This window comes from Formica exsecta, unplaced genomic scaffold (assembly GCF_003651465.1).
Source record: "Formica exsecta isolate Colony F162 unplaced genomic scaffold, ASM365146v1 scaffold196, whole genome shotgun sequence".
NCBI lineage: Eukaryota > Metazoa > Arthropoda > Insecta > Hymenoptera > Formicidae > Formica > Formica exsecta.
Window position 1 is genome coordinate 66,348 of NW_021849259.1, and position 9,079 is coordinate 75,426.

At 37.4% G+C, this 9,079-nt stretch overlaps 2 protein-coding genes across 3 annotated transcripts; one reads left to right on the plus strand and one right to left on the minus strand.

Moving 5' to 3' along the window:
* The first annotated feature begins 726 nt into the window (after nucleotides 1–726).
* Nucleotides 727–5,955, plus strand: LOC115234178 (gametogenetin-binding protein 2-like). Of its 2 annotated transcripts, XM_029804977.1 has the most exons (12): nucleotides 727–1,222; nucleotides 1,786–1,976; nucleotides 2,056–2,199; nucleotides 2,272–2,354; nucleotides 2,958–3,087; nucleotides 3,158–3,361; nucleotides 3,433–3,601; nucleotides 3,736–3,900; nucleotides 4,063–4,143; nucleotides 4,258–4,527; nucleotides 4,627–5,034; nucleotides 5,116–5,955. In XM_029804977.1, the coding sequence occupies exons 1-12, from the start codon at nucleotides 1,133–1,135 to the stop codon at nucleotides 5,290–5,292; spliced, it is 2,112 nt and encodes a 703-aa protein (XP_029660837.1). In that variant the 5' UTR covers nucleotides 727–1,132; the 3' UTR covers nucleotides 5,293–5,955. The 2 variants fall into 2 exon arrangements, with proteins under 2 accessions (XP_029660837.1, XP_029660838.1); XM_029804978.1 differs by lacking the exons at nucleotides 727–1,222; nucleotides 1,786–1,976; nucleotides 2,056–2,199; nucleotides 2,272–2,354 and adding exons at nucleotides 2,394–2,579; nucleotides 2,659–2,802 and having other exon boundaries at nucleotides 2,875–3,087.
* On the minus strand, nucleotides 5,547–8,371 carry LOC115234179 (3-oxoacyl-[acyl-carrier-protein] synthase, mitochondrial). Its single transcript, XM_029804979.1, has 3 exons — nucleotides 7,789–8,371; nucleotides 7,186–7,566; nucleotides 5,547–7,113 (listed from the first exon to the last, which is right to left on the minus strand). The coding sequence occupies exons 1-3, from the start codon at nucleotides 7,985–7,987 to the stop codon at nucleotides 6,368–6,370; spliced, it is 1,326 nt and encodes a 441-aa protein (XP_029660839.1). The 5' UTR covers nucleotides 7,988–8,371; the 3' UTR covers nucleotides 5,547–6,367.
* Nucleotides 8,372–9,079: the final 708 nt, after the last annotated feature.

The following is a 9,079-nucleotide window of genomic DNA, read 5'->3' on the forward strand; positions in this document are numbered from 1 at the left end:
ATATTTATTATATAATCATAATAAAGAGAAATTCTTACGTGCGGTTTTTCTAACAATATAAAAAATTTAAAATTTTGTAGCAGCAACAAATTATACAAAATGACCATTAGCCACTGACAAGAGATTGATTTTTCGCGTTTGTTTTTAAAATTATTCATTATTTATATTATAACTTTAGTGTGTAGATATAAAATTCAATATAATTAGACAAAAAATTAATTAAATGTATTTATATCAAAAAAGTTTGATGATAAATAATGTAATTTTAATTAACGCGGTTATATGTGTGTGATTCATTATTATTTGTTATATATTTAAACTGATATGTACATCGAATTGTGAAATATTTTTATGAAAGAGATATATGTAAAGAGAAATGATACTCTCTTCTTGCATATACGATAATACAATAACAAATTCATAATTGCCGCCTAATTCACGAAAGTTCTTTCAAGATTATTAAAATTTTTTTCCGCTCGCGTAAATTTTCCAGGTATGCAAAAGTTACGATGTATTTTGCAACATTTAAAGTTTGCATTCTTATAATAATTTCATGAGTGTGTAGAAAATCTTTTTAAACCTCGATACAAAAATATCCAACTTTAAATTCGAGAAAACATTCGTACGTTAATTTTTAGGAAAACTTTCTTCTCCCGTTAAATTTCGGCGAAAAGAACTTTCTCGGGAAAGCCGCCATCCAAGGAGGGGCGGAGACCGGCCGCGATTAAAGACGAAACGAGGATGCGATGCAACGCGACGACGACGCAGGGCGGAAGTAGTAGTGAGAGAGATAGACGGCGACTCCGTGCACATGTTGCAAATGGCAGGCGGCGAGTGACATTTCCGTCAGTCCGTGTTTTTTCGTGTCGGTCCACGTAACCGATTCCTCCACCGTAAGGGATCGTCCCCGAGAGAATCCCTCCTCATCGCCCCCTGATTCGAGATCCTCCCCGTCATCCGCGGGGTACGTTGACCGGGTTCATCAACCGGTGGAAGAGGGCGGCGACGGCGCCAACGGCCGCGAGCGAGCACGCACCTTGGAAACGAGGGAGATTAAGTTCGTAGAACCCGGATCGGCGAGAGCACGTATACCTTACGGAAAGAGAGAGAGAGAGAGAGAGAGAGAGAAAGGATGGCGAAACTGGTAAACATTTGGCGGGACGATGAACCGGTGAAACTGGCGTGCAAGCAAATGCCGTTGATCATCGACGAGAGTTTGACGGTGAGCGTTTGACATCGCGTTTGACATCCTGCTTCCCCGACTCCTGGTGCGCCACAACGCCTTACGTAACGACGATCGCTTCCTCGCGGTATTCCCTTAACCTTAAAAAAAAAAGAAAAGAAAAAGAAAAACGCGAAAAAAAACACGTAAGATTCTCGAGAGATAAGAACATGACTGATCGCGATTTTGTAGCTCGTTTGTTATTCATTTCGATCGATCGACGATCGTATATTGTTGGAACCCCCTGCGATGTCATCTGTCGTCGCCGACTGCGACGAGGATGAAGCTAGTAGCAACGTGATTGTTCTCGCACTTGTGTCTTATTTTCTTTTCGTAGACGATTGTATGATCTTCTGATTTCTGTATTTTTTGCATAAGGCAAACGAGAAGATGTGTCATATCCCTGATAATAGTAGATTATTATCGTTATAATACTTTATAGCCTTTAAAAGATCACTGCATAGTATTCCACATTGTCGTTAAAACAAATGTGATTTATTACTTTATACTGCAAATTATATATATATATATTTATATATAAAGCTTTACTTGTGTTCTTTTAGATGATCATGGATATAAGTAATTTAGGAGCAGTCAGTGATAGTCCTTTAGTGCGTGGTAAACAACTGGATGAATTTACAAGAAAATTGGATATGCTCACAAAGGAAGAAATCAAAGCATCATTTGAAGTTACTTGCAAGGATATACTTGCCATTTTGGGCCAGGCAGAACCGTGTGTCGGTTGTCGAAGAAGGTGATTATTCTCTTTTGTTAAAATAATGTATCACTCTGCTCTTGTGTCAGTAAGTGACGATAAAATATTCTATGTTCAGTGTTGAAAGGTTGTTCTACGACTTGATGAAGTCAGGACATCCAGCGTTGGATCCATTGGTTATTACTCCCAATGGTCTGCTTTCTATAAAAGACGACGTTCTGGAATCACCTCAACGACTTTGCACGATATTGCACGGACACAGGTATTTCACCGACGATTGGGAAAACGATTATTTAAGAAAGGGAGAGAATCATTATCATTTATGTCTTTGCAGCGCTAGGTTACATAATTTAGTGGAGAAACAACCGAGAAATAGAAAATCCCGGCGATGCGTACTGCATTCTTTGGAAATTCAACATTTATATATAAAGCTTTACTTGTGTTCTTTTAGATGATCATGGATATAAGTAATTTAGGAGCAGTCAGTGATAGTCCTTTAGTGCGTGGTAAACAACTGGATGAATTTACAAGAAAATTGGATATGCTCACAAAGGAAGAAATCAAAGCATCATTTGAAGTTACTTGCAAGGATATACTTGCCATTTTGGGCCAGGCAGAACCGTGTGTCGGTTGTCGAAGAAGGTGATTATTCTCTTTTGTTAAAATAATGTATCACTCTGCTCTTGTGTCAGTAAGTGACGATAAAATATTCTATGTTCAGTGTTGAAAGGTTGTTCTACGACTTGATGAAGTCAGGACATCCAGCGTTGGATCCATTGGTTATTACTCCCAATGGTCTGCTTTCTATAAAAGACGACGTTCTGGAATCACCTCAACGACTTTGCACGATATTGCACGGACACAGGTATTTCACCGACGATTGGGAAAACGATTATTTAAGAAAGGGAGAGAATCATTATCATTTATGTCTTTGCAGCGCTAGGTTACATAATTTAGTGGAGAAACAACCGAGAAATAGAAAATCCCGGCGATGCGTACTGCATTCTTTGGAAATTCAACGAATGCGACCGCCACCGAACGCGTGGAGGGAAGTATGGGATTGCATGGAACTACCGTGTCAACAGGAGTTGACTTTAATCGAGACTGATACACTTGATGACACTTTGGAAACTTATCTACGTAAACATAGGTATAAATTTTATGTCTACCTCTTAAAACAACGTGAAACACGTTTTAATAACATAATCGCGATTTTTCAGGTTTTGCGCCGAGTGCCGTAACAAGGTATTATTGGCGTCATCTCTCCTGACACGAGAGCCCGAACCTACAAAAGAGAAAGGTTACGTAGCAGTTTTATACTCTGGAATTAAGCGTTGTATAGCTGATCATCATGTTCACTTGCCAACTATCACGGAATACATTAGTACCCTTATTGGTCGCGCGCAGCCAGAACTCATGGGAAGGTACTGATCTCTAGTAGTATGCATACTTTTGTGTAGTATTCTGAAAGAAATAAAGACACGTTGTATTTCAGGGAGCGCCATGCGAAAACGCTGGAGATTGCTCAAGAGGAAGTACTTACGTGTTTAGGTATATGTATCGCGGAACGATTGCATAGAGTCCATAGACGGCTGAAGGAAGAAGAGACTGTGTGTAAAGTACTAGCCGCGGTCGCAGTAGATGCATTATCCAGAAATTTCCAGGTAATGAGATCTTGTCTGTTATAAGATAATGTTAATAATGTTAGGGAAAAAGAAATCTTTCTATACTTATCATTACATATTTACATACAATTTGTCAGACTGTCAAACAAAGCTAAATATCTTGTCTTGTGTAGATGGCAGTCGAGGTGAAACAAGGTATCTCTCAATTAGAATTGTTATATGAAGAAATTACAAGGGAGGAAATAGCGAAACAGCAGAGGCGTGAAAAGTTGCGACTTAAACGTAAGAAAAAGAAGGAACGTCGTTATGAAACGGAAGAGAAGGAGAATTCCTGTGACGTATGTTGTAATATATATTTTTGCAAGATATATTTTAAAAACTATTTAAATAATTTTTTTCTATTAAGAAAATATATAACACATCCATAGAGAAATAAAATTAAAATTAAAAATTACTTGCATATATGTACAATATGTAAAAAGTTGTATATTTTGCCATAGTGTTCAAATGAAAGGCAAGGTAAATCCTCCTGTAGTTGTGCAGAATCAAAGCCGACGACGCAAAATATCGACCGACATAAGGTATACGAAACTTACATAGTAGTTTACATATTTTTTATATGCTTGTCCATGTAAAAAATAAATAGTAAGCAAACGCACATGTGCTTCTGTATACAAGTATGTTTTTTATTTCAGTTACAGGTATTAGATCCAAAAAACAAAGGGCCACCAACATGTAAATGTCCGGATTGTTTAAAAAAACAAAAAACGCCTAGTATATCACAATCGCAAAGTAAAGTAGAATTAGCATTCCCTGTGAAAAAGACGACAAGTGCACAAAAAGCTATTAAAAGCGGCACTTCCGAAGCAAAAACGAAATTTAGTACAAGTCAATCAAAGCAAAGTGACACATCTCTCAAACAATTACCTCAAGAGGATTCGTCCGATACTTGCGAATCGTGTAAGGTAAGATAACTATACTAGCTGTAAGTTTTTTATAATTTTACATTAAATTTAGTTTTCAAAAATAAAATATTTTGAATCCCTTTTTTTCCTCGTTTTAAGGAAGTTGAAAAAATTGACGAGGATCAATGGCATGCATATGACAAAGACTGTAAAGATTCTGTGACGACCAATAAAATGCTGCTAAATGCTTGGATAACGAAACCTAGTAAAGCTAGATATACTGTAGATAAAACTAGATATACTATGTGGATAGAAATGAAGAAACGTCTCGAAATGTCCCAAAAAAAAAGTCACTCCTCCAGCGAGCATTCGTCACAAGATTGCGGATATTCTTCTGGACACAATATAAGTAGTTCCTCTCTTCCTAGTACGCCGGAGGGCTCCGAAGTAGCCTGCAATGATGAATGTTGTAATCACGAGGGGGCTTGTCACGATAAACTTAATCATTCCAGTCCTAGTATCTCTTTATTACAAGAAGGAGGTTTGACGCTCTCGCAAATGCTAAAGGTAAAAATTTATACATATATAAACAATAATTTTTTCTTTGTAAAAATGCATTTAAATTCGGTACTTATGTATTGTTTTCAGGATTCCAATTTCTCTGATGATGACGAGAAGGAGAGTTATATTCCAGCGGAGGAAGTGTTAGAGTTCAAATCGCGAATGTGTCAACTTACAGAGAAGCGGCAGGAACTCCGACAAACGCTTAGAGAACGTTTTGCTATGTTATGCAACCATCAAAAACCACTTACCATTTTTCACTAAGAATTCCTCTGACAATATCTCTGACATTTTTCTTCTTTTTTACATTGATTTACTGCCAATAGAGCGGGAGACACAAATACAATAAATGTATTTTGAATAATTATTATTTGAAGTCAACTTTCTGATGTTAATTAATGCCGAAAATGTACACACACATACACACATATAAATCAAGAAGAGATAGAAACATAATATTACTTATCTCTGCAAGCAGAGAATTGCATATGATAAGTAAAAGATGTTAAGACGAAGAAGATGGTTTCAAATCATAGTCAAATAACATTGACTTTGAGAAAAATACAAAATATACAGTTCATAAGACTAGAAAATTGAATTTGATTGTATAGAGATCTGTACAATTGAAGTAAACGTAGATATTTTGTATGAATATGCCTTGGCTGTTGAGAATATGGCAGGTCCGATTCTGTTGCGTGCAGTAAATGCGAATTGTTATAGACACAAGTTCTCCAGGTGATTGCCGTATATTTAAAAAATATTGTATTTTCTTGAAAAATTTTTCATTTTCAAGAAGATCATATATTTATACGGCGATACGATTATTACTCGTGTCAGTGTTGTAATAATAGAGATGCGATGGAACATTTGTCGGAATCTTAATATAAAATGAATGTATTGCATTCCAATATAATATATATATACACATATATTTTATTATTCCGATGTACATCCTCTCTGTGTGTAACTTTCATTACACATTCATACATACACTGCAAAAACATTCTATAAAAAGAATTATTATCGTAAATCATATTTACATATATTGTATGTTGCATAAAAGTTATTAAAAATATTTAAACTGCTCAACACTGGTAATCAGTTGTGTAATCAGATTTAATTCGTCACTGAATTTGCTTCTCTTGTTTCAGGTATATACATATGTTACAAGAATAGTGTCCTTTCTGTATCAATTGAACAATGAGAAAGGAACTGTCTATGTCTCTTATGGATTTATTTTTCGTACTTACATACCTCAATTGACTGCGTTTAAAAAAATAGAAAAAATAGTGGATTCTGTCTCTCAGCATATTATAATTGTAATAGTTTTCAAACCTGTTCAATCGACATATTGAGCGAAGCACAAGCATGCATTTGTCCCACCGAAGCCAAAGGCATTTTTCAAAGCCGTTCGACGCGTCGTCGTCGTATTCCACTTCGCCTTCGTATGCGGTGCGAAGTTCAAACGAGTCTCCATATCCAGATTGTCTAGATTCAACGTGGGTGGTATCACGCCCTCCTTGATCGCCAAGATCGTGAAGGCAGCTTCCAGATTACCGGCGGCACCTAACAAGTGTCCGTGCGCACCCTTAGTGCTCGTCACCGTCACATTCTTACTGTGTTCCCCCATCAGCGACTCAATCGCCTTCACCTCGATCCCATCGCCCAACGGCGTAGACGTGGCGTGCGCGTTTACGTATGTTATTTCAGAGCTCTCGATGCCGGCGTCCTTCACCGTCCGATCCATCGCCAGTAACGCGCCGATGCCGCCCTCGCTGAGTGCCGTTATGTGAGACGCGTCGCCGGACAGACCGTAGCCCAGCACCTCCGCGTAGATGGGCACGCCCCGGGCGAGCGCGTGATTCAGCTCCTCCAGCACTAGTATCGCGGCGCCCTCGCCCATCACAAAACCGTCGCGGTCCCGGTCAAACGGTCGCGACGCTTCCTGGGGCGTATCGTTTCTCGACGTGCTCAGCGCACGTAGACGACAGAATGCGGCTATCGCCAACGGGCAGATGCACGCTTCCGCACCGCCGCATACCATCACGCTCGTTTCGCCACCGCGGATAAAGCGGAATGCGTCACCTGTGGAAAGTAATCATGATGAGTTAGAATAGGTGGAAACGAAATAAGATTTTTCGCTAATCAGAGAGTTACCGATAGCATGCGCTCCCGTCGCGCATGCAGTTGATACAGCATGATTCGGTCCACGAAAGCCATATTTAATACTGATCTGACCAGCTGCCATATTCGGCAATATTCTTGGCACAAAGTATGGACTGACCTTGCTGTATCCTTTCTTCAAAGCTTCATGTGTCATACACACATCTACTAGATCTATCATGCCCATTCCTACTGCAACTCCAGTGTCACGTTTATCATTCTCATCGTTTGGTGTCCATTTCGCATCCAAGAGTGCCTCTTCTGAAGCTATCAGTGCGTACGCAGTGCCAGAACACATTGTGCGTAATTCACTTTTTGTAAAGTGAGAATCAATGTTAAGTTCATGAGGAGCATCTCCTTTCGGTACTAATGCAGCTATAACATATAGATTAATTCAATAATATTCCACTTTCTCAATTTTATATGGATTAATTGTTATACGACTATTGTACAAAAAATAAAATATAGCTTTGAGTGATACTGATTATAACAGTACTTGGAGTTGATAAATTTTCTTTTTATATATTAATGGCATAGTCATAGAGAATAAATTTTACAGTATACATATTTGAAAGTAGTATCTTACATACTGCTCACCTATTTTACACGGTAACTTGTTGTAATCCGGTTCGGAAAGCTTCGTGATTCCGCATTTAGAATCGATGAGAGCTTCCCAAGCATTTCGCGTCCCGACTCCCAAAGGAGACACAATTCCTATCCCCGTCACAACAACACGTCGTTTGGTCCTCGCGACAGTTGTCAAGGACCGACTGATGTTTACGAGTGGTATAGACATTGCAAGTTCTCCAAAAATATTAACAGATGCTTTGTTTTCAATAATTATGAAAGTTGCATCGCTTCATCATAATCACGTAAAACATAAAAATGTTTATAAAAATGCATTGAACTTTTTTTTTTATTTTGTAAGAAGGTATTTAATGTGTCAATCAAGCATTAGTTATTTTTCGGTTTTTTTGACACTTCTACTTCTTCACTTGAGTATCGATAATCTTATATATTATCAGTATGTCGTCTCTGATTTCTGTTTCCTATTGTTATTTCATATTAAAAAAAAAAAAAGAAACAGCCTTTATTATATTATTTTGCCAATTTCTTTTAGCAAGGTCCAAACAGCTTTTAGAGGTTTCACACACTGGCCGCGTTCAGCAGAGAAAACCGCTTTGTAGCAATCGAATGTGATTGGTTCTTACTTTTAGAACCAACGAATCAACGTCAAGTGTTGACAAGACGATAACTGAGCGCTTTCTCTGCTGAACGCGGCCAATGGCCAATGTTCTTCGACCAGTACCACCTATTGTAGACCCGGTCTAATTCTAAAGGCTGAATGCTTACTACATCTATTGTAGACCCGGCCTTAAATACTACTTTACCCTACGGATAAAATTTCCGAACGCACCTTAGAAGCAAAAAGATCGGTGCATAAAATTACAGACTCTCTACTTTGTCGACAATAAAGATAGATTTTATATTTACATCAAAATCTTGTTGTTAATTTCTATAATTTAGGAGTAAAAGACATTTTTTAAATTAGAATTGTCGCTGCAGTTAATTTTTCATCATTAACACCCTTATACAATCATATGCTCTTTTAATTTCAGATAAAGAATACTCGAAATAAGAATTGATCAAAAGATTGGAAACACAAAAAGAAAATGATTTTACATATCATCAAGAATAATAATACTTACAACGACAAATATTATCAAGGAAGATAATACAATAAAATAATATACAGAGAATACGTTTAAAAACTTTATTTTGGTTCGCTTTTTGTAATTGGGAAAAATATATATATGTATATGTGTGTGTGTATATATATATATATATATATATATTTTTAATAGATGGATTTTATAGAAATTCTATA

Coding starts and splice junctions, on each gene's coding strand:
- LOC115234178 (XM_029804977.1), top strand. CDS start 1,133: ATGGCGAAACTGGTAAACATTTGGCGGGACGATGAACCGGTGAAACTG. Junction 2,355..2,957: donor GCATTCTTTGGAAATTCAAC/ATTTATATATAA, acceptor TGGAAATTCAAC/GAATGCGACCGCCACCGAAC. Junction 3,602..3,735: donor CATTATCCAGAAATTTCCAG/GTAATGAGATCT, acceptor TGTCTTGTGTAG/ATGGCAGTCGAGGTGAAACA.
- LOC115234179 (XM_029804979.1), bottom strand. CDS start 7,987: ATGTCTATACCACTCGTAAACATCAGTCGGTCCTTGACAACTGTCGCG. Junction 7,567..7,788: donor CAAGTTACCGTGTAAAATAG/GTGAGCAGTATG, acceptor TATATGTTATAG/CTGCATTAGTACCGAAAGGA. Junction 7,114..7,185: donor GACGGGAGCGCATGCTATCG/GTAACTCTCTGA, acceptor TACTTTCCACAG/GTGACGCATTCCGCTTTATC.